The 25,698-nt window shown below is 58.7% G+C and overlaps 1 protein-coding gene across 1 annotated transcript in view; it reads left to right on the top strand.

Annotated features, from left to right (window-relative positions):
* Window positions 1-3,530: 3,530 nt before the first annotated feature.
* The window catches only part of LOC140264702 (filamin-C-like), a gene marked incomplete at its 3' end in the record, with an annotated part of 65,619 nt that continues 43,451 nt past the window's right edge, over window positions 3,531-25,698 (top strand). The window contains exons 1-2 of the mRNA XM_072360622.1: window positions 3,531-5,084; window positions 19,254-19,600. Coding sequence (XP_072216723.1) covers window positions 19,258-19,600 — 343 coding nt within the window. The remainder of the gene's footprint in view (window positions 5,085-19,253; window positions 19,601-25,698) is intronic.

Here is a 25,698-nt window from a genome sequence, read left to right as displayed (position 1 = left end):
GGTCCCATTCTTTTGGGGTCCCATTGTTATGGGGTCCCACTTTTGGGGTCCCAATGATTGTTGTGGGGTCCCACTTTTGGGGTCCCATTCTTTTGGGGTCCCATTGATTGTTATGGGGTCCCACTTTTGGGGTTCCATTCTTTTGGGGTCCCATTGTTTGTTATGGGGTCCCACTTTTGGGGTCCCATTGTTATGGGGTCCCATTGTTATGGGGTCCCACTTTTGGGGTCCCATTGTTATGGGGTCCCATTGATTGTTGTGGGGTCCCACTTTTGGGGTCTCATTCTTTTGGGGTCCCATTGTTATGGGGTCCCACTTTTGGGATCCCATTGATTGTTATGGGGTCCCACTTTTGGGGTCTCATTGTTATGGGGTCCCACTTTTGGGGTCCCATTGTTATGGGGTCCCATTGATTGTTATGGGGTCACACTTTTGGGGTCCCATTCCTTTGGGGTCCCATTGATTCTTATGGGGTCCCACTTTTGGGGTCCCATTGTTATGGGGTCCCATTGATTGTTATGGGGTCACACTTTTGGGGTCCCATTGTTATGGGGTCCCACTTTTGGGGTCCCATTGATTGTTATGGGGTCCCACTTTTGGGGTCCCATTGTTATGGGGTCCCATTGATTGTTATGGGGTCACACTTTTGGGGTCCCATTGTTATGGGGTCCCACTTTTGGGGTCCCATTGATTCTTATGGGGTCCCACTTTTGGGGTCCCTTTCTTTTGGGGTCCCATTGTTATGGGGTCCCACTTTTGGGGTCCCAATGATTGTTGTGGGGTCCCACTTTTGGGGTTCCATTCTTTTGGGGTCCCATTGTTTGTTATGGGGTCCCACTTTTGGGGTCTCATTCTTTTGGGGTCCCATTGTTATGGGGTCCTACTTTTGGGGTCCCATTGTTTGTTATGGGGTCACACTTTTGGGGTCCCATTGTTATGGGGTCCCACTCTTTGGGGTCCCACTCATTGTTTGTTATGGGGTCCCATTGATTGCTATGGGGTCCCACTTTTGGGGTCCCATTCTTTTGGGGTCCCTCTTTTGGGGTCCCACTGTTGCGGTCCCACTTTTGGGGTCCCACTCTTTGGGGTCCCACTATTGGGGTCCCACTTTGGGGTCCTACTCTTTGGGGGTCCCTCTCTTTGTGGTCCCACTTTGGGGTCCCACTATTGGGGTCCCACTTTGGAGATCCCTCACTTTTGGGGTCCCACTTTGGGGTCCCACTATTGGGATCCCACTCTTTGGGGTTCCCCCTCTTTGGGGCCCCTCTTTTGGGGTCCCACTTTTGGGGCCCCTCTTTTGGTGTCCCACTTTGGGGTCCCACTCTTTGGGGTCTCTCTTTGGGGTCCCACTTTAGAGGTTCCTCTCTTTGGTGTCCCACTGTTTGTGGTCCCTCTTTGGGGTCCCACTATTGGGGTCCCACTCTTAGGGGTCTCTCTTTTGCGGTCCCTCTTTTGGGGTCCCACTTTGGGGTCCCACTATTGCGGTCCCACTGTTTGGGGTCCCACTTTGGGGTCTCTCTTTTGGGGTCCCTCTTTTGGGGTCCCACTTTGGGGTCCCACTTTGGGGTCTCTCTTTTGGGGTCCCTCTTTTGGGGTCCCACTTTGGGGTCCCACTATTGCGGTCCCACTATTGTGGTCCCACTTTGGGGTCCCTGTTTTGGGGTCCCACTATTGCGGTCCCACTCTTTGGGGTCCCACTTTTGGGGTCCCTCTCTTTGTGGTCCCACTATTGCGGTCCCACTTTTGGGGTCCCTGTTTTGGGGTCCCACTATTGTGGTCCCACTTTGGGGTCCCACTATTGGGGTCCCACTCTTTGGGGTCTCTCTTTTGGGGTCCCACTTTGGGGTTCCCCCTCTTTGGGGTCCCTCTTTTGGGGTCCCACTATTGGGGTCCCACTATTGCGGTCCCACTTTGGGGTCCTACTCTTTGGGGGTCCCACTATTGGGGTCCCACTTTGGGGTCCCACTATTGCGGTCCCACTATTGGGGTCCCACTTTGGGGTCCCTCTTTTGGGGTCCCACTATTGGAGTCCCACTCTTTGGGGTCCCACTATTGGGGTCCCACTCTTTGGGGTCCCACTATTGGGGTCCCACTTTGGGGTCCCACTATTGGGGTCCCACTATTGGGGTCCCACTCTTTGGGGTCTCTCTTTTGGGGTCCCACTTTGGGGTTCCCACTCTTTGGGGTCCCACTATTGGGGTCCCACTTTGGGGTCCCATTATTGGGGTCCCACTCTCTTTGGGGTCTGCCTTCACTTTGCGGCCCCCCTTAGTGGTTCCGTCCGGTTTCGGGGCGGCCGTTGTTGCGCTCCGCTCCTTTTCGGGCCGGTTGATCCCTCCCCCTCCGGATCCCGTTCCCATTTTGGGACCCCGCCCCCCCCCCCATCCCCATCCCATCCCCATCCCAACCCCATGCGGTCATTGGGGGCGGCCCCGGGGGGGGGGGGGGGGGGACGGGCGGCGCCGCGCCCTTAAAACGGCCCCGAATTGGGGGGGGGGGGCGAGTGGAGCGAGTGCGGGACCGGGAACCGGAGCGAGACCGGAGCGGAGCCGGGAACAGGAGCGGAGCCGGGGAGTCCGGAACCGGGATCGGAGCGTCCGGAACCGGGATCGGAATTGGAGAACCGGGACCGAGGTTGGAGCTCCGCCGTTGGGATCGGACCGGGATCGGAGCTCCGGGACTGGGATTGGAGCGCTGCAAGTGGGACCGGGATCCGGACCGGGCTCAGAGGACCGGGACCGGGTCGGAGCGTCGCTACTGGGATCCGGTGCCGGGATCGAAGCACCGAGAGTGGGATCGCGGAGCTGCTATTGGGATCGGACCGCGATCCGAACCGGGACCGGAGCGTGAGATTGGGATCGGGATCCGGACCGGGAGCGGGGTTGGAGCGTCGGCACCGGGATCGGAACCGGGATCCGTGCTGGGATCGGAGCGTCGTTAACGGGATCGGAACCGGGATCCGGGCTGGGATCGGAGCGTCGTTAACGGGATCGGAACCGGGATCCGGGCTGGGATCGGAGCGCCCTTAACGGGATCGGAACCGGGATCCGTGCTGGGATCGGAGCGTCGTTAACGGGATCGGAACCGGGATCCGGGCTGGGACTGAGCTCACGGCGCCGGGATCCGGGCTGGGATCGGAGCGTCGTTAACGGGATCGGAACCGGGATCCGGGCTGGGACTGAGCTCAAGGCGCCGGGATCCGGGCTGGGATCGGAGCGCAAGTGGGCACCGAGTGCCGGCATTGCTGGCATTGTTGGCATCGTTGGCTCTGGGACCCCCCTTCGCTGCCCCCCACCCCCCGCGGGCGTTGGCCTCCGGCTTCGGGATTTGGCCGTAGCGCCGCCCCATAGCGGCACCCCAGAGCGCCGCCCCATTGCACCGCCCCATAGCGGCACCCCATAGCACCGCCCCATAGCGGCACCCCATAGCGCCGCCCCATAGCACCGCCCCATAGTGGCACCCCATAGCACCGCCCCATAGTGGCACCCCATAGCACCGCCCCATAGCGGCACCCCAGAGCACCGCCCCATTGCACCGCCCCATAGCGGCACCCCATAGCACCGCCCCATTGCACCGCCCTATAGCGGCACCCCATTACACCGCCCCATTGCACCGCCCCATAGCGGCACCCTATAGCACCGCACCGTTGCACCGCCCCATAGCGGCACCCCATAGCGCCGCCTCGGAGCGGCTGCGCTGCCCATCTGCCCGGCCACCAAGGTCACCCGGTGCCGCCGTCGGGGCCACAGAGCTGCCCATTAAAGCCACCAAAAGAGCCACCAAAAGAGCCACCAAAAGAGCCACTGAAGCCCCCAAGGCCACCAAAGACCAACTCCAGGCCACCGAGGTCATTAAAGGCACCAAAGACCAACCTGAGAGCCAGAAAGGCAACCAGGGACACCTGAAGAGACACCAGGGACACCAGAGCCACCTGCAGAGCCAACAAAGACCAACTCTAGAGCCACCAAAGCCACCTACAGAGCCACCAAAGTCAACTCTAGAGCCACCAAAGCCAACTCTAGAGCCATCAAGGCCAACTCTAGAGCCACCAAAGCCACCTACAGAGCCACCAGGGCCACTGAAGGCCAACTCTAGAGCCACCAAAGTCAACTCTAGAGCCACCAAAGCCAACTCAAGAGCCACCAAAGCCACCTACAGAGCTACCAGGGCCACTGAAGGCCAACTCTAGAGCCACCAAGGCCAACTCTAGAGCCATCAAAGCCACCTACAGAGCCACCAGGGACACCCAAGGCCAACTCAAGAGCCACCAAGGCCAACTCTAGAGCCATCAGAGCCACCCAAGGCCAACTCAAGAGCCACCAAAGTCAACTCTAGAGCCACCAAAGCCAACTCAAGAGCCACCAGGGCCACCCAAGGCCAACTCTAGAGCCATCAAGGCCAACTCTAGAGCCACCAAAGCCACCTACAGAGCTACCAGGGCCACCCAAGGCCAACTCTAGAGCCACCAAAGTCAACTCTAGAGCCACCAAAGCCAACTCAAGAGCCACCAAAGCCACCTACAGAGCTACCAGGGCCACTGAAGGCCAACTCTAGAGCCACCAAGGCCAACTCTAGAGCCACCAAAGCCACCTACAGAGCCACCAGGGACACCCAAGGCCAACTCAAGAGCCACCAAGGCCAACTCTAGAGCCATCAGAGCCACCCAAGGCCAACTCAAGAGCCACCAAAGCCAACTCAAGAGCCACCAGGGCCACCCAAGGCCAACTCTAGAGCCACCAAAGCCACCTACAGAGCCACCAGGGCCACCCAAGGCCAACTCTAGAGCCACCAAAGCCAACTCTAGAGCCACCAAAGCCAACTCAAGAGCCATCAGAGCCACCAAAGACCAACTCTAGAGCCACCAAAGCCAACTCTAGAGCCACCAAGGCCAACTCTAGAGCCACCAACGTCCCCAAGGCCACCTGAGGAGCCATCCAAGACCCATCCTAGAGCCACCAGGGCCACCAAAGACCAACTCTAGAGCCACCAAAGCCGGCTGTAGTGCCACCGAAGCCACCTGCAGAGCCACCAGGGACACCAAGACCACCACAAGAACCTCCAAGGTCTCCAAAGCCACCCATAAGGTACCCAGGGCCACCCATAGAGCCACCATCCCCCAAAGCCACCCATAGAGGCTCCCATAGAGCTTCGCAGCCCCCAAAGCCACCCATAGAACCCCCAGGCCCCCAAAGCCGCCCATAAGAACCCCCATAGCCACCCATAGAGCCCCCATCCCCCATAGCCACCCATAGCCACCCATAGAGCCCCATAGCCACCCATAGAGCCCCATAGCCACCCATAGATCCCCCATCCCCCAAGGCCACCCATAGAGCCCCAAAGCCACCCATAGAGTCCCCAGGGCCCCCAAAGCCACCCATAGAACACCCAAAGCCACCCATAGAGCCCCAAAGCCACCCATAGAGCCCCATAGCCAGCCATAGAGCCGCCAAGGCCCCATAGCCACCCATAGAGCCCCATAGCCACCCATCAATCCCCTACCCCCCGTTGCCACCCATAGATCCCCCATCCCCCATAGCCACCCATTGATCCCCCATCCCCCATAGCCACCCATCAATCCCCCATCCCCCATAGCCACCCATAGAGCCGTCAAGGCCCCATAGCCACCCATCGATCCCCATAGCCACCCATAGAGCCCCATAGCCTCCCATAGCCACCCATTGAGCCCCATAGCCACCCATTGATCCCCCATAGCCACCCATAGAGCCGTCAAGGCCCTTAGCCACCCATCGATCCCCATAGCCACCCATCGATCCCCATAGCCACCCATTGATCCCCCATAGCCACCCATTGATCCCCCATAGCCACCCATTGAGCCCCATAGCCACCCATTGATCCCCCATAGCCCCCCATAGATCCCCCATCCCCCATAGCCACCCATTGATCCCCATTGATCCCCATAGCCACCCATTGCCCCCCATTGATCCCCATAGCCCCCCATTGATCCCCCATCCCCCATAGCCCCCCATTGATCCCCATAGCCACCCATTGATCCCCCATAGATCCCCATAGCCACCCATTGATCCCCATAGCCACTCATCGATCCCCATAGCCACCCATTGATCCCCCATTGATCCCCCATAGCCACCCATTGATCCCCATAGCCACCCATTGATCCCCCATTGATCCCCCATTGCCACCCATTGATCCCCCATAGATCCCCATAGCCCCCCATTGATCCCCCATAGATCCCCATAGCCACCCATTGATCCCCCATTGATCCCCATAGCCACCCATTGATCCCCATAGCCAACCATTGATCCCCCATAGATCCCCATAGCCACCCATTGATCCCCCATTGAACTCCCATAGCCACCCATTGATCCCCATAGCCACCCATAGATCCCCATAGCCACCCATAGATCCCCCATCCCCCATAGCCACCCATAGAGCCCCATAGCCAACCATTGATCCCCCATAGATCCCCATAGCCACCCATTGATCCCCCATTGAACCCCCATAGCCACCCATTGATCCCCATAGCCCCCCATTGATCCCCATTGCCACCCATTGAGCCCCATAGCCACCCATTGATCCCCCATAGCCACCCATAGAGCCCCATAGCCCCCCATTAGCCACCCATTGATCCCCATTAGCCACCCATTGATCCCCTATAGCCACCCATTGATCCCCCATAGCCACCCATTGATCCCCCATAGCCACCCATAGATCTCCATAGCCACCCATAAATCCCCCATCCCCCATAGCCACCCATAGAGCCCTCATTCCCCATAGCAACCCATAGATCCCCCATCCCCCATAGCCACCCATAGATCCCCCAAAACCCCATAGCCACCCATAGAGCCCCCATCCCCCATAGCAACCCATAGAGCCCCCATTCCCCATAGCCACCCATAGAGTCCCATAGCCACCCATAGAGCCCCCATCCCCCATCGAGCCCCATAGCCACCCATTGATCCCCATAGCCACCCATTGATCCCCATAGCCACCCATTGAACCCCCATAGCCACCCATAGAGCCCCATAGCCACCCATAGAGCCCCCATCCCCCATAGCCACCCATCAATCCCCCATCCCCCATAGCCACCCATAGATCCTTCCATCCCCCATAGCCACCCATTGATCCCCATAGCCACCCATTGATCCCCATAGCCACCCATTGAGCCCCCATAGCCACCCATTGAGCCCCCATAGCCACCCATTGAGCCCCCATAGCCACCCATAGAGCCCCATTGATCCCCATAGCCACCCATTGATCCCCATAGCCACCCATTGATCCCCCATAGCCACCCATTGAGCCCCATAGCCACTCATCGATCCCCACAGCCACCCATTGATCACCCATTGATCCCCCATAGCCACCCATTGATCCCCCATTGCCACCCATTGATCCCCATAGCCACCCATTGATCCCCATAGCCACCCATAGATCCCCATAGCCACCCATCGATCCCCCATCCCCCATAGCCACCCATCGAGCCCCATAGCCACCCATAGACCCCCAAGGCCACCCATAGAGCCCCCAGGTCCCCAAAGCCACCCATCGAGCCCCATAGCAACCTATAGAGCCCCATAGCCACCCATTGAACCCCATTGCCACCCATAGATCCCCCAAGGCCCCATAGCCACCCATAGAGCCCCCATCCCCCATAGCAACCCATTGATCCCCCATCCCCCATTGCCACCCCATAGATCCCCCATCCCCCATAGCCACCCATCGATCCCCATAGCCACCCATCGATCCCCATAGCCACACATCGATCCCCATAGCCACCCATAGAGCCCCCATAGCCACCCATAGAGCCCCCATCCCTGGGTCCACCCATTGATCCCCATAGCCACCCATTGATCCCCATAGCCACCCATTGATCCCCATTGCCACCCATTGATCCCCCATAGCCACCCATTGTTCCCCCATTGATCCCCCATCCTCCATAGCCACCCATAGATCCCCCATCGAGCCCCATAGCCACCCATCGAGCCCCATAGCCACCCATAGATCCCCCATAGCCACCCATAGAGCCCCCATTGATCCCCCATAGCCACCCATTGATCCCCCATTGAACCCCCATAGCCACCCATTGATCCCCCATCCCCCATAGCCACCCATTGATCCCCCATTGATCCCCATAGCCCCCCATTGATCCCCATAGCCACCCATAGAGCCCCCATTGATCCCCATAGCCACCCATTGATCCCCATAGCCACCCATTGATCCCCCATTGAACCCCCATAGCCACCCATAGATCCCCCATCCCCCATAGCCACCCATTGATCCCCATTGATCCCCATAGCCACCCATTGATCCCCATTGATCCCCAAAGCCACCCATAGAGCCCCATAGCCACCCATAGCCACCCATTGATCCCCCATAGCCACCCATAGATCCCCATAGCCACCCATTGATCCCCCATAGCCACCCATTGATCCCCATAGCCACCCATAGATCCCCATAGCCTTCCATTGATCCCCCATCCCCCATAGCCACCCATTGATCCCCCACAGCCACCCATTGATCCCCCATAGCCACCCATTGATCCCCCATTGAACCCCCATAGCCACCCATAGCCCCCCATAGCCACCCATAGAGCCCCCATTGATCCCCATAGCCACCCATAGATCCCCATAGCCACCCATTGATCCCCCATAGATCCCCATAGCCCCCCATTGATCCCCATAGCCCCCCATTGATCCCCCATCCCCCATAGCCCCCCATTGATCCCCATAGCCACCCATTGATCCCCCATAGATCCCCATAGCCACCCATTGATCCCCATAGCCACTCATCGATCCCCATAGCCACCCATTGATCCCCCATTGATCCCCCATAGCCACCCATTGATCCCCATAGCCACCCATTGATCCCCCATTGATCCCCCATTGCCACCCATTGATCCCCCATAGATCCCCATAGCCCCCCATTGATCCCCCATAGATCCCCATAGCCACCCATTGATCCCCCATAGATCCCCATAGCCACCCATAGATCCCCATAGCCAACCATTGATCCCCCATAGATCCCCATAGCCACCCATTGATCCCCCATTGAACTCCCATAGCCACCCATTGATCCCCATAGCCACCCATAGATCCCCATAGCCACCCATAGATCCCCCATCCCCCATAGCCACCCATAGAGCCCCATAGCCAACCATTGATCCCCCATAGATCCCCATAGCCACCCATTGATCCCCCATTGAACCCCCATAGCCACCCATTGATCCCCATAGCCCCCCATTGATCCCCATTGCCACCCATTGAGCCCCATAGCCACCCATTGATCCCCCATAGCCACCCATAGAGCCCCATAGCCCCCCATTAGCCACCCATTGATCCCCATTAGCCACCCATTGATCCCCTATAGCCACCCATTGATCCCCCATAGCCACCCATTGATCCCCCATAGCCACCCATAGATCTCCATAGCCACCCATAAATCCCCCATCCCCCATAGCCACCCATAGAGCCCTCATTCCCCATAGCAACCCATAGATCCCCCATCCCCCATAGCCACCCATAGATCCCCCAAAACCCCATAGCCACCCATAGAGCCCCCATCCCCCATAGCAACCCATAGAGCCCCCATTCCCCATAGCCACCCATAGAGTCCCATAGCCACCCATAGAGCCCCCATCCCCCATCGAGCCCCATAGCCACCCATTGATCCCCATAGCCACCCATTGATCCCCATAGCCACCCATTGAACCCCCATAGCCACCCATAGAGCCCCATAGCCACCCATAGATCCCCCATCCCCCATAGCCACCCATCAATCCCCCATCCCCCATAGCCACCCATAGATCCTTCCATCCCCCATAGCCACCCATTGATCCCCATAGCCACCCATTGATCCCCATAGCCACCCATTGAGCCCCCATAGCCACCCATTGAGCCCCCATAGCCACCCATTGAGCCCCCATAGCCACCCATAGAGCCCCATTGATCCCCATAGCCACCCATTGATCCCCATAGCCACCCATTGAGCCCCCATAGCCACCCATTGAGCCCCCATAGCCACCCATTGAGCCCCCATAGCCACCCATAGAGCCCCATAGCCCCCCATAGCCACCCATTGATCCCCATAGCCACCCATTGATCCCCCATAGCCACCCATTGAGCCCCATAGCCACTCATCGATCCCCACAGCCACCCATTGATCACCCATTGATCCCCCATAGCCACCCATTGATCCCCCATTGCCACCCATTGATCCCCATAGCCACCCATTGATCCCCATAGCCACCCATAGATCCCCATAGCCACCCATCGATCCCCCATCCCCCATAGCCACCCATCGAGCCCCATAGCCACCCATAGACCCCCAAGGCCACCCATAGAGCCCCCAGGTCCCCAAAGCCACCCATCGAGCCCCATAGCAACCTATAGAGCCCCATAGCCACCCATTGAACCCCATTGCCACCCATAGATCCCCCAAGGCCCCATAGCCACCCATAGAGCCCCCATCCCCCATAGCAACCCATTGATCCCCCATCCCCCATTGCCACCCCATAGATCCCCCATCCCCCATAGCCACCCATCGATCCCCATAGCCACCCATCGATCCCCATAGCCACACATCGATCCCCATAGCCACCCATAGAGCCCCCATAGCCACCCATAGAGCCCCCATCCCTGGGTCCACCCATTGATCCCCATAGCCACCCATTGATCCCCATAGCCACCCATTGATCCCCATTGCCACCCATTGATCCCCATTGCCACCCATTGATCCCCCATAGCCACCCATTGTTCCCCCATTGATCCCCCATCCTCCATAGCCACCCATAGATCCCCCATCGAGCCCCATAGCCACCCATCGAGCCCCATAGCCACCCATAGATCCCCCATAGCCACCCATAGAGCCCCCATTGATCCCCCATAGCCACCCATTGATCCCCCATTGAACCCCCATAGCCACCCATTGATCCCCCATCCCCCATAGCCACCCATTGATCCCCCATTGATCCCCATAGCCCCCCATTGATCCCCATAGCCACCCATAGAGCCCCCATTGATCCCCATAGCCACCCATTGATCCCCATAGCCACCCATTGATCCCCCATTGAACCCCCATAGCCACCCATAGATCCCCCATCCCCCATAGCCACCCATTGATCCCCATTGATCCCCATAGCCACCCATTGATCCCCATTGATCCCCAAAGCCACCCATAGAGCCCCATAGCCACCCATAGCCACCCATTGATCCCCCATAGCCACCCATAGATCCCCATAGCCACCCATTGATCCCCCATAGCCACCCATTGATCCCCATAGCCACCCATAGATCCCCATAGCCTTCCATTGATCCCCCATCCCCCATAGCCACCCATTGATCCCCCATAGCCACCCATTGATCCCCCATTGAACCCCCATAGCCACCCATAGCCCCCCATAGCCACCCATAGAGCCCCCATTGATCCCCATAGCCACCCATAGATCCCCATAGCCACCCATTGATCCCCCATAGATCCCCATAGCCCCCCATTGATCCCCCATCCCCCATAGCCACCCATAGAGTCCCCAGGGCCCCCAAAGCCACCCATAGAGTCCCATAGCCACCCATAGAGCCCCAAATCCCCCATAGCCACCCATCGATCCCCCATAGCCACCCATAGAGCCCCATAGCCCCCCATAGCCACCCATTGAGCCCCATAGCCACACATAGCCCCCCATAGCCACCCATAGAGCCCCATAGCCCCCCATAGCCACCCATCGAGCCCCATAGCCACCCATTGAGCCCCATAGCCACCCATAGAGCCCCCATCCCCCATAGCCACCCATTGATCCCCATAGCCACCCATAGAGCCCCATAGCCCCCCATAGCCACCCATTGATCCCCATTAGCCACCCATTGATCCCCCATAGCCACCCATTGATCCCCCATAGCCACCCATTGATCCCCCATTGCCCCCCATTGATCCCCCATAGCCACCCATTGATCCCCCATTGCCCCCCATTGATCCCCCATAGCCACCCATTGATCCCCCATTCCCCATAGCCACCCATAGAGCCCCATTGCCACCCATAGAGTCCCCATCCCTGGGTCCACCCATAGCCACCCATCGAGCCCCCATCCCCCATAGCCACCCATTGATCCCCCATAGCCACCCATTGATCCCCATAGCCACCCATTGATCCCCCATTCCCCATAGCCACCCATTGATCCCCATAGCCACCCATAGAGCCCCCATAGAGCCCCCAAAGCCACCCATAGAGCCCCAAAGCCACCCATAGATCCCCCATCCCCCATTGCCACCCATCAAGCCCCCATAGATCCCCCAAAGCCACCCATAGAGTCCCCAGACCCCCATAGATCCCCCATCCCCCATAGCCACCCATAGAGCCCCATAGCCACCCATAGAGCCGCCAAGGCCCCATAGCCACCCATAGATCCCCCATCCCCAAAGCCACCCATAGAGCCCCCATCCCCCATTGCCCCCCATAGCCACCCATCGATCCCCCATAGCCACCCATCGATCCCCCATAGCCACCCATTGATCCCTATAGCCACCCATAGAGCCCCCAAGGCCCCAAAGCCACCCATAGAGCCCCAAGGCCACCCATCGAGCCCCAAAGCCACCCAAAGAGTCCCCAGGCCCCCATAGCCACCCATTGATCCCCATAGCCCCCCATTGATCCCCCATCCCCCATAGCCACCCATAAAGCCCCCATTGATCCCCATAGCCACCCATTGATCCCCATAGCCACCCATATATCCCCCATCCCCCATAGCCACCCATAGAGCTCCCATAGCCCCCCATAGCCACCCATTGATCCCCCATAGCCCCCCATTGATCCCCCATCCCCCATAGCCACCCATTGATCCCCCATAGCCACCCATAGAGCCCCCATCCCCCATAGCCACCCATTTATCCCCCATAGCCACCCATAGATCCTTCCATCCCCCATAGCCACCCACTGATCCCCCATTGATCCCCATAGCCACCCATTGATCCCCATAGCCACCTATAGATCCCCCATCCCCCATAGCCACCCATTGATCCCCCATTGATCCCCATAGCCACCCATCGATCCCCATAGCCACCTATAGATCCCCCATCCCCCATAGCCACCCATTGATCCCCCATCCCCCATAGCCACCCATAGAGCCCCCATTGATCCCCATAGTCACCCATTTATCCCCCATAGCCACCCATTGATCCCCATAGCCACCCATTGATCCCCCATAGATCCCCATAGCCCCCCATTGATCCCCCATCCCCCATAGCCACCCATAGAGTCCCCAGGGCCCCCAAAGCCACCCATAGAGTCCCATAGCCACCCATAGAGCCCCAAATCCCCCATAGCCACCCATCGATCCCCCATAGCCACCCATAGAGCCCCATAGCCCCCCATAGCCACCCATTGAGCCCCATAGCCACCCATAGCCCCCCATAGCCACCCATAGAGCCCCATAGCCCCCCATAGCCACCCATCGAGCCCCATAGCCACCCATTGAGCCCCATAGCCACCCATAGAGCCCCCATCCCCCATAGCCACCCATTGATCCCCATAGCCACCCATAGAGCCCCATAGCCCCCCATAGCCACCCATTGATCCCCATTAGCCACGCATTGATCCCCCATAGCCACCCATTGATCCCCCATTGCCCCCCATTGATCCCCCATTGCCCCCCATTGATCCCCCATAGCCACCCATTGATCCCCCATTCCCCATAGCCACCCATAGAGCCCCATTGCCACCCATAGAGTCCCCATCCCTGGGTCCACCCATAGCCACCCATCGAGCCCCCATCCCCCATAGCCACCCATTGATCCCCCATAGCCACCCATTGATCCCCATAGCCACCCATTGATCCCCCATTCCCCATAGCCACCCATCGATCCCCATAGCCACCCATAGAGCCCCCATTGATCCCCCATAGCCACCCATCGAGCCCCCATCCCCCATAGCCACCCCATAGATCCCCCATTCCCCATAGCCACCCATTGATCCCCCATCTCCCATAGCCACCCATAGAGCCCCATTGCCACCCATAGAGCCCCCATCCTTGGGTCCACCCATTGATCCCCATAGCCACCCATTGATCCCCATAGCCACCCATTGATCCCCATAGCCCCCCATTGATCCCCCATCCCCCATAGCCACCCATTGATCCCCCATTGATCCCCATAGCCACCCATTGATCCCCATTGATCCCCATAGCCACCCATTGAACCCCCATAGCCACCCATAGAGCCCCCATAGAGCCCCATAGCCACCCATAGAGCCCCATAGCCACCCATAGAGCCACCAAGGCCCCATAGCCACCCATAGATCCCCCATCCCCCATAGCCACCCATAGAGTCCCCAGGGCCCCCAAAGCCACCCATAGAGTCCCATAGCCACCCATAGAGCCCCAAATCCCCCATAGCCACCCATCGATCCCCCATAGCCACCCATAGAGCCCCATAGCCCCCCATAGCCACCCATTGAGCCCCATAGCCACCCATAGCCCCCCATAGCCACCCATAGAGCCCCATAGCCCCCCATAGCCACCCATTGAGCCCCATAGCCACCCATTGAGCCCCATAGCCACCCATAGAGCCCCCATCCCCCATAGCCACCCATTGATTACCATAGCCACCCATAGAGCCCCATAGCCCCCCATAGCCACCCATTGATCCCCCATTGATCCCCATAGCCACCCATTGATCCCCCATAGCCCCCCATTGATCCCCCATCCCCCATAGCCACCCATTGATCCCCCATTGATCCCCATAGCCACCCATTGATCCCTTATCCCCCATAGCCACCCATTGATCCCCCATTGATCCTACATAGCCACCCATTGATCCCCCATAGCCACCCATTGATACCCCATAGCCACCCATTGATCCCCCATTGATCCCCATAGGCCCCCATTGATCCCCCATCCCCCATAGCCACCCATAGAACCTCCATCCCTGGGTCCACCCATAGCCCCCCATAGCCACCCATTGATCCCCCATAGCCACCCATAGATCCCCATAGCCACCCATTGATCCCCCATTGAACCCCCATAGCCACCCATTGATCCCCATTGCCACCCACTGATCCCCATAGCCACCCATTGATCCCCCATCCCCCATAGCCACCCATTGAACCCCCATAGCCACCCATAGAGCTGCCAAGGCCCCAAAGCCACCCATAGAGCCCCCATAGATCCCCATAGCCACCCATTGATCCCCCATAGCCACCCATAGATCCTTCCATCCCCCATAGCCACCCATTGATCCCCCATTGACCCCATAGCCACCCATTGATCTCCCATTGGTCCCCATAGCCACCCATCGAGCCCCATTGCCACCCATAGATCCCCCATAGCCACCCATAGATCCCCCATAGCCACCCATAGAGCCCCAAAGCCACTCATAGAGCCCCAAGGCCACCCATTGATCCCCATAGCCACCCATAGATCCCCATTGGCCCCCATTGATCCCCATAGTCACCCATCGATCCCCCATAGCCCCCCATTGATCCCCCATCCCCCATAGCCACCCATTGATCCCCATAGCCACCCATCGAGCCCCATAGCCCCCCATAGCCACCCATTGATCCCCATAGCCACCCATTGATCCCCATAGCCCCCCATTGATCCCCCATCCCCCATAGCCACCCATAAAGCCCCCATTGATCCCCCATAGACACCCATCGATCCCCCATAGCCACCCATAGAGCCCCATAGCCCCCCATAGCCACCCATCGAGCCCCATAGCCACCCATCGAGCCCCATAGCCACCCATCGATCCCCATAGCCCCCCATTGATCCCCCATCCCCCATAGCCACCCATTGATCCCCATAGCCACCCATCGAGCCCCATAGCCCCCCATAGCCACCCATTGATCCCCATAGCCACCCATTGATCCCCATAGCCCCCCATTGATCCCCCATCCCCCATAGCCACCCATTGATCCCCATAGCCACCCATCGAGCCCCATAGCCCCCCATAGCCACCCATTGATCCCCATAGCCACCCATCGAGCCCCATAGCCCCCCATAGCCACCCATTGATCCCCATAGCCACCCATTGATCCCCATAGCCCCCCATTGATCCCCCATCCCCCATAGCCACCCATTGATCCCCATAGCCACCCATCGAGCCCCATAGCCCCCCATAGCCACCCATTGATCCCCATAGCCACCCATCGATCCCCATAGCCCCCCATTGATCCCCCATCCCCCATAGCCACCCATTGATCCCCATAGCCACCCATCGAGCCCCATAGCCCCCCATAGCCACCCATTGATCCCCATAGCCACCCATTGATCCCCATAGCCCCCCATTGATCCCCCTTCCCCCATAGCCACCCATAAAGCCCCCATTGATCCCCCATAGCCACCCATCGATCCCCCATAGCCACCCATAGAGCCCCATAGCCCCCCACAGCCACCCATTGAGCCCCATAGCCACCCATAGCCCCCCATAGCCACCCATAGAGCCCCATAGCCCCCCATAGCCACCCATCGAGCCCCATAGCCACCCATTGAGCCCCATAGCCACCCATAGAGCCCCCATCCCCCATAGCCACCCATTGATCCCCATAGCCACCCATAGAGCCCCATAGCCCCCCATAGCCACCCATTGATCCCCCATTGATCCCCATAGCCACCCATTGATCCCCCATAGCCCCCCATTGATCCCCCATCCCCCATAGCCACCCATTGATCCCCCATTGATCCTACATAGCCACCCATTGATCCCCCATAGCCACCCATTGATACCCCATAGCCACCCATTGATCCCCCATTGATCCCCATAGGCCCCCATTGATCCCCCATCCCCCATAGCCACCCATAGAACCTCCATCCCTGGGTCCACCCATAGCCCCCCATAGCCACCCATTGATCCCCCATTGAACCCCCATAGCCACCCATTGATCCCCATAGCCACCCATTGATCCCCATAGCCACCCATTGATCCCCATAGCCACTCATTGATCCCCATAGCCACCCATTGATCCCCATTGCCACCCATTGATCCCCCATCCCCCATAGCCGCCCATAGAGCCCCCATAGCCACCCATAGATCCCCCATCCCCCATAGCCACCCATAGAGCCCCCAGGGCTCCCAAAGCCACCCATAGGACCCCAAAGCCACCCATAGAGCCCCCAAGGCCCCATAGCCACCCATAGATCCCCATAGTCACCCATTGATCCCCATTGCCACCCATTGATCCCCATAGCCACCCATTGAGCCCCATAGCCACCCATTGAGCCCCATAGCCACCCATAGCCCCCCATAGCCACCCATAGCCCCCCATAGCCACCCATAGAGCCCCATAGCCCCCCATAGCCACCCATCGAGCCCCATAGCCACCCATTGAGCCCCATAGCCCCCCATTGATCCCCCATCCCCCATAGCCACCCATTGATCCCCATAGCCACCCATTGATCCCCATAGCCACCCATTGATCCCCATAGCCACCCATAGATCCCCATAGCCACCCATAGACCCCCATAGCCACCCATAGACCCCCATAGCCACCCATAGACCCCCATAGCCACCCATAGACCCCCATAGCCACCCATAGATTCCCATTGCCACCCATAGATTCCCATTGCCACACATAGACCCCCATAGCCACGCATTGATCCCCATAGCCACGCATTGATCCCCATAGCCACCCATAGAGGCCCCATTGAACCCCCATAGCCACCCATTGATCCCCCATCCCCCATAGCCACCCATTGAGCCCCATCCCCCATAGCCCCCCATTGACCCCCCATAGCCCCCCATAGCCACCCATTGATCCCCCATAGATCCCCATAGCCACCCATTGATCCCCCGTTGATCCCCATAGCCACCCATAGACCCCCATAGCCCCCCATTGATCCCCATAGCCACCCATTGATCCCCCATAGATCCCCATAGCCACCCATTGATCCCCCATAGATCCCCATAGCCCCCCATTGATCCCCCATTGATCCCCATAGCCCCCCATTGATCCCCATAGCCCCCCATTGATCCCCATTGCCGCCCATTGATCCCCCATTCCCCATAGCCACCCATAGAGCCCCCAAGGCACCATTGCCACCCATAGACCCCCAAAGCCACCCATAGAGCCCCATAGCCACCCATAGAGCCCCCATCCCCCATAGCAACCCATTGATCCCGCATCCCCCATTGCCACCCCATAGATCCCCCATCCCCCATAGCCACCCATTGATCCCCATAGCCACCCATTGATCCCCATAGCCACCCATTGATCCCCATAGCCACCCATAGATCCCCATAGCCACCCATAGACCCCCATAGCCACCCATAGACCCCCATAGCCACCCATAGACCCCCATAGCCACCCATAGACCCCCATAGCCACCCATAGATTCCCATTGCCACCCATAGATTCCCATTGCCACACATAGACCCCCATAGCCACGGATTGATCCCCATAGCCACGCATTGATCCCCATAGCCACCCATAGAGGCCCCATTGAACCCCCATAGCCACCCATTGATCCCCCATCCCCCATAGCCACCCATTGAGCCCCATCCCCCATAGCCCCCCATTGACCCCCCATAGCCCCCCATAGCCACCCATTGATCCCCCATAGATCCCCATAGCCACCCATTGATCCCCCGTTGATCCCCATAGCCACCCATAGACCCCCATAGCCCCCCATTGATCCCCATAGCCACCCATTGATCCCCCATAGATCCCCATAGCCACCCATTGATCCCCCATAGATCCCCATAGCCCCCCATTGATCCCCCATTGATCCCCATAGCCCCCCATTGATCCCCATAGCCCCCCATTGATCCCCATTGCCGCCCATTGATCCCCCATTCCCCATAGCCACCCATAGAGCCCCCAAGGCACCATTGCCACCCATAGACCCCCAAAGCCACCCATAGAGCCCCATAGCCACCCATAGAGCCCCCATCCCCCATAGCAACCCATTGATCCCCCATCCCCCATTGCCACCCCATAGATCCCCATAGCCACCCATAGATCCCCATAGCCACCCATAGATCCCCATAGCCACCCATTGATCCCCATTGCCACCCATAGATCCCCCAAGGCCCCATTGCCACCCATAGAGCCCCCATCCCCCATAGTCCCCCATTGATCCCCCATCCCCCATAGCCCCCCATTGATCCCCCATAGCCCCCCATAGCCCCCCATTGATCCCCATAGCCACCCATAGATCCCCCATAGCCCCCCATAGATTCCCCATAGCCACCCATTGACCCCCCATAGCCCCCCATTGCCCCCCATCGATCCCCATTGATCCCCCATAGCCCCCCATAGCCCCCCATTGATCCCCATCCCGTTGCCATCCCCCCAGCACCATGAACTCCTCCTGCTATGAGGACGCGGCGCTGTCGGAGGAGGCGGAGGAGCTGCCGGCGGCCGAGAAGGAGCTGGCGGAGGATGCGCCATGGAAGAAGATCCAGCAGAACACGTTCACGCGCTGGTGCAACGAGCACCTGAAGGGCGTCAACAAGAGCATCAGCGACCTGCAGCGGGACCTGAGCGACGGGCTGCGGCTCATCGCGCTGCTCGAGGTGCTGAGCCAGAAGAAGATGGGCCGCAAGCACCACCCCAGGCCCAACTTCAGGCAGATGAAGCTCGAGAACGTCTCGGTGGCGTTGGAGTTCCTGGAGAGGGAGAGGATCAAACTCGTGTCCATTGGTGGGTACATGGCGTGTGTGGGCTATGGGGTGTGTGTGTGCTGTGCTATGGGGTGTGGGATAGGGAGTCTATGGGGAGACTATGGGGTGGTGTTGGAGTTCCTGGAGAGGGAGAGGATCAAACTGGTGTCCATCGGTGGGTATATGGCGTGTGTGGGATATGGGGTGTCTATGGGGTGTGTGTGTGTGCTATGGGGAGTCTATGGAGAGTCTATGGGGAGTCTATGGGGCGTGGGACAGGGAGTCTATGGGGTGGTGTTGGAGTTCCTGGAGAGGGAGAGGATCAAACTCGTGTCCATTGGTGGGTATATGGGGAGTCTATGGGGCAGCTATGGGGTGTGTGTGCTGTGCTATGGGGCCGCTATGGGTGTGTGTGCTATGGGGCGGCTATGGGGCAGCTATGGGGTGTGTGTGCTATGGGGTGTCTATGGGGAGTCTATGGGGAGTCTATAGAAAGTCTATGGGGTGTCTATGGGGTGTGTGTGCTGTGCTATGGGGCGGCTATGGGGTGGTGTTGGAGTTCCTGGAGAGGGAGAGGATCAAACTGGTGTCCATCAGTGGGTATATGGGGCGTCTATGGGGTGTGTGGGCTATGGGGTGTCTATGGGGTGTGTGTGCTGTGCTATGGGGTGTGTGTGCTGTGCTATAGGGTGTGTATGGTATGTGCTATGGGGTGTCTATGGGGTGTGTGTGCTGTGCTATGGGGAGTCTATGGGGTGTGTGTGCTATGGGGCGGCTATGGGGTGGCTATGGGGCAGCTATGGGGTGTGTGTGCTGTGCTATGGGGTGTGTGGGCTATGGGGCAGCTATGGGGTGGTGTTGGAGTTCCTGGAGAGGGAGAGGATCAAACTGGTGTCCATCGGTGGGTACATGGGGAGACTATGGGGTGTCTATGGGGCGGCTATGGGGAGTCTATGGGGTGTGTGTGCTGTGCTATGGGGTGTCTATGGGGCAGCTATGGGGTGTGTGTGCTGTGCTATGGGGCAGCTATGGGGTGGCGTTGGAGTTCCTGGAGAGGGAGAGGATCAAACTGGTGTCCATTGGTGGGTACATGGGGAGACTATGGGGTGTGTGGGCTATGGGGCAGCTATGGGGCAGCTATGGGGTGTGTGTGCTATGCTATGGGGTGTGTGTGCTATGGGGTGTGTGTGCTATGGGGCGGCTATGGGGTGTGTGTGCTGTGCTATGGGGTGTGTGTGCTATGGGGTGTGTGTGCTATGGGGCGGCTATGGGGTGTGTGTGCTGTGCTATGGGGTGTGTGTGCTATGGGGTGTGTGGGCTGTGCTATGGGGTGTGTGTGCTATGGGGTGTGTGTGCTGTGCTATGGGGTGTGTGTGCTATGGGGTGGCGCTGGAGTTCCTGGAGAGGGAGAGGATCAAACTCGTGTCCATTGGTGGGTATATGGGGTCTGTGGGCTATGGGGTGTGTGCGCTATGGGGCGTCTATGGGGCAGCTATGGGGTGTGTGTGCTATGCTATGGGGTGTGTGTGCTATGGGGTGTGTGTGCTATGGGGCGGCTATGGGGTGTGTGTGCTGTGCTATGGGGTGTGTGTGCTATGGGGTGTGTGTGCTATGGGGCGGCTATGGGGTGTGTGTGCTGTGCTATGGGGTGTGTGTGCTATGGGGTGTGTGTGCTATGGGGCGGCTATGGGGTGTGTGTGCTGTGCTATGGGGTGTGTGTGCTATGGGGTGTGTGGGCTATGGGGCAGCTATGGGGTGTGTGTGCTGTGCTATGGGGTGTCTATGGGGCGGTGTTGGAGTTCCTGGAGAGGGAGAGGATCAAACTGGTGTCCATTGGTGGGTACATGGGGTGTGTGTGCTATGGGGCGGCTATGGGGCAGCTATGGGGTGTGTGTGCTATGGGGTGTGTGGGCTGTGCTATGGGGTGTGTGTGCTATGGGGCGGCTATGGGGTGTGTGTGCTGTGCTATGGGGTGTGTGTGCTATGGGGTGTGTGGGCTGTGCTATGGGGTGTCTATGGGGTGTGTGTGCTGTGCTATGGGGTGTGTGTGCTATGGGGTGGCGCTGGAGTTCCTGGAGAGGGAGAGGATCAAACTCGTGTCCATTGGTGGGTACATGGGGTGTGTGTGCTATGGGGCGGCTATGGGGAGTCTATGGGGTGTGTGTGCTGTGCTATGGGGTGGTGTTGGAGTTCCTCGAGAGGGAGAGGATCAAACTGGTGTCCATTGGTACGGCTATGGGGTGTGTGTGCTATGGGGCAGCTATGGGGAGTCTATGGGGTGTGTGTGCTGTGCTATGGGGTGTCTATGGGGTGGTGTTGGAGTTCCTGGAGAGGGAGAGGATCAAACTCGTGTCCATTGGTGGGTACATGGGGTGTGTGGGCTATGGGGTGGCTATGGGGTGTGTGTGCTGTGCTATGGGGTGTGTGTGCCATGGGGCGGCTATGGGGTGTGTGTGCTATGGGGTGTCTATGGGGTGTGTGTGCTGTGCTATGGGGCGGCTATGGGGTGTGTGTGCTATGGGGTGTGTGTGCTATGGGGCCACTATGGGGAGTCTATGGGGCAGCTATGGGGTGTGTGTACTGTGCTATGGGGTGTCATTGGGGTGTGTGTGCTATGGGGCGGCTATGGGGAGTCTATGGGGTGTGTGTGCTGTGCTATGGGTCAGCTATGGGGAGTCTACAGGGAGTCTATGCGGTGTCTATGGGGTGTCTATGGGGTGTGTGTGCTGTGCTATGGGGTGTCTATGGTGTGTGCTGTGCTATGGGGTGTCTATGGGGCGTCTATGGGGAGTCTACAGGGAGTCTATGGGGTGGTGTTGGAGTTCCTCGAGAGGGAGAGGATCAAACTGGTGTCCATTGGTGGGTACATGGGGACACTATGGGGTGTCTATGGGGTGTGTGTGCTGTGCTATGGGGTGTCTATGGGGTGGCGTTGGAGTTCCTGGAGAGGGAGAGGATCAAACTTGTGTCCATTGGTGGGTACATGGGTTGTGTGTGCTATGGGGCGGCTATGGGGAGTCTATGGGGTGTGTGTGCTATGGGGCGGCTATGGGGTGTGTGTGCTGTGCTATGCGGTGTGTGTGCTATGGGGCGGCTATGGGGTGTGTGTGCTATGGGGTGTGTGTGCTGTGCTATGGCATGTGTGTGCTATGGGGCGGCTATGGGGCAGCTATGGGGTGTGTGTGCTGTGCTATGGGGAGTCTAGGGGGGGCCAAGGGGAATCTATAGGGAGTCTATGGGGTGTCTATGGGGAGTCTATGGGGTGTGTGTGCTGTGCTATGGGGTGTGTGTGGGGTGTGTGTGCTGTGCTATGGGGTGTCTATGGGGTGTGTGTGTTATGGGGTGTGTGTGCTATGGGGCGGCTATGGGGAGTCTACAGGGAGTCTATGGGGAGACTATGGGGTGTGTGTGCTATGGGGTGTCTATGGTGTGTGCTGTGCTATGGGGTGTCTATGGGGCGTCTATGGGGAGTCTATAGGGAGTCTATGGGGTGTCTATGGGGCGGTGTTGGAGTTTCTGGAGAGGGAGAGGATCAAACTCGTGTCCATCGGTGGGTACATGGGGAGACTATGGGGTGTCTATGGGGTGATGTCTATAGGGAGTCTATAGGGAGTCTATAGGGAGTCTATGGGGTGTCTATGGGGTGTCTATGGGGTGTGTGTGCTATGGGGCAGCTATGGGGTGTGTGTGCTGTGCTATGGGGCGGCTATGGGGAGTCTATGGAGTGTGTGTGCTGTGCTATGGCCCATGGGATAGGGAGTTTATGGGGCATCTATGGGGTTTCTATGGGGTGTGTGTGTGCTGTGATATGGGGTGTGTGTGCTGTGCTATGGGGCGGCTATGGGGAGTACATGGGGTGTGTGTGCTATGGGGCGGCTATGGGGTGTGTGTGTGCTGTGCTATGGGGTGTCTATGGGGCGTCTATGGGGAGTCTATGGGGTGTGTGTGCTGTGCTATGGGGTGTCTATGGGGCGGTGTTGGAGTTCCTGGAGAGGGAGAGGATCAAACTGGTGTCCATCGGTGGGTACATGGGGTGTGTGTGCTATGGGGTGTGTGTGCTATGGGGTGTGTGTGCTATGGGGAGTCTATGGGGCAGCTATGGGGTGTTGTGTGCTGTGCTATGGGGCCGCTATGGGGTGTCTATGGGGGTGTGTGTGCTGTGCTATGGCATGTGTGTGCTATGGGGCGGCTATGGGGCAGCTATGGGGTGTGTGTGCTGTTCTATGGGGCATCTATGGGGAGTCTATGAGAAGTCTACGGGGAGTCTATGGAGCATGTGTGCTGTGCTATGGGGGTGTCTATGGGGTGTGTGTGCTGTGCTATGGGGTGTCTATGGGGTGTCTATGGGGTGTCTATGGGGTGTCTATGGGTGTCCTATGGGGTGGCTATGGGGTGTCTATGGGGTGGCTATGGGGTGGTGTTGGAGTTCCTTGAGAGGGAGAGGATCAAACTCGTGTCCATCGGTGGGTACATGGGGTGTGTGTGCTATGGGGTGTCTATGGGGTGTGTGTGCTGTGCTATGGGGTGTGTGTGCTATGGGGTGTGTGTGCTGTCCTATTAGGTGTGCTATGGGGTGTCTATGGGGAGTCTATGGGGTGTGTGTGCTATGGGGCGGCTATGGGGTGTCTATAGGGAGTCTATGGGGTGTCTATGGGGTGGTGTTGGAGTTCCTCGAGAGGGAGAGGATCAAACTGGTGTCTATATTGTCCATTGTATGGCTATGGGGCAGCTATGGGGCATGTGTGCTGTGCTATGGGGCGTCTATGGGGCATCTATGGGGAGTCTATGGGGTGACGTCTATAGGGAGTCTATAGGGAGTCTATGGGGTGTCTATGGGGTGTGTGTGCTGTGCTATGGGGTGTCTATGGGGTGTGTGTGCTATGGGGCGGCTATGGGGTATTTGTGCTATGGGGTGTGTGTGCTGTGCTATAGGGTGTCTATGGGGTATGTGTGCTGTGCTATGGGGTGGCTATGGGGTATGTGTGCTGTGCTATGGGGCAGCTATGGGGCAGCTATGGGGAGTCTATGGGGTGTGTGTGCTATGGGGCGGCTATGGGGTGTGTGTGCTGTGCTATGGGGTGGTATTGGAGTTCCTCGAGAGGGAGAGGATCAAACTCGTGTCCATCGGTGGGTACATGGGGTCTGTGTGCTATGGGGTCTGTGTGCTATGGGGTGTCTATGGGGTGTGTGTGCTGTGCTATGGGGTGTGTGTGCTATGGGGGCGGCTATGGGGAGTCTATGGGGTGTGTGTGTGCTGTGCTATGGGGTGGTGTTGGAGTTCCTGGAGAGGGAGAGGATCAAACTGGTGTCCATCGGTGGGTCTATGGGGCATCTATGGGGAGTCTACAAGGAGTCTATGGGGCAGCTATGGGGTGTGTGTGCTATGGGGTAGCTATGGGGGGTCTATGGGGCGTGTGTGCTGTGCTATGGGGTGTGGGATAGGGAGTCTATGGGGTGTCTATGGGGTGGTGTTGGAGTTCCTGGAGAGGGAGAGGATCAAACTGGGGTGTGCTATAGGGCTGGCCCATATGGGGCTGTGCTATGGGGCTGTGCTATAGGGCTGGCCCCATATGTGTGGGGCTGGGGGCTGTGCTATGGGGCTTTGCTATAGGGCTGGCCCCATATGTGTGGGGCTGTGGGTTCTGCTATGGGGCTTTGCTATAGGGCTGGCCCTATATGTGTGGGGTTGTGCTATGGGGCTTTGCTATAGGGCTGGCCCCATATGTGTGGGGCTGTGGGTTGTGCTATGGGGCTTTGCTATAGGGCTGGCCCTATATGTGTGGGGTTGTGCTATGGGGCTTTGCTATAGGGCTGGCCCCATATGTGTGGGGCTGCAGGCTGTGCTATGGGGCTTTGCTATAGGGCTGGCCCCATATGTGTGGGGCAGGGACTGGAGGTGGTGTTGGGGGGCAGGGATGTGACGCCCCACAGCTGCCCCATGGCCACCCTATAGCTGCCCCTATAGCCGCCCCATGGCTGCCCCTGTGGCTGACCCCATAAAGCTCCCATAGCTGCCCCACTGCTGACTCCATGGCCCTATAACCCCTATAGCCCCATAATCACCCCATAGACAGTGGGGTGACCGGGTGGGAACCTGCAGCTGGTGCTGCACCAGCTCCGCTCTGACCCCATAAGTAA

The sequence above is a fragment of the Excalfactoria chinensis genome (assembly GCF_039878825.1).
Source record: "Excalfactoria chinensis isolate bCotChi1 chromosome 1 unlocalized genomic scaffold, bCotChi1.hap2 SUPER_1_unloc_1, whole genome shotgun sequence".
Lineage (NCBI taxonomy): Eukaryota > Metazoa > Chordata > Aves > Galliformes > Phasianidae > Excalfactoria > Excalfactoria chinensis.
Note: the sequence above shows the minus strand (reverse complement) of the source record. Positions and strands in the feature narration are given on the sequence as shown.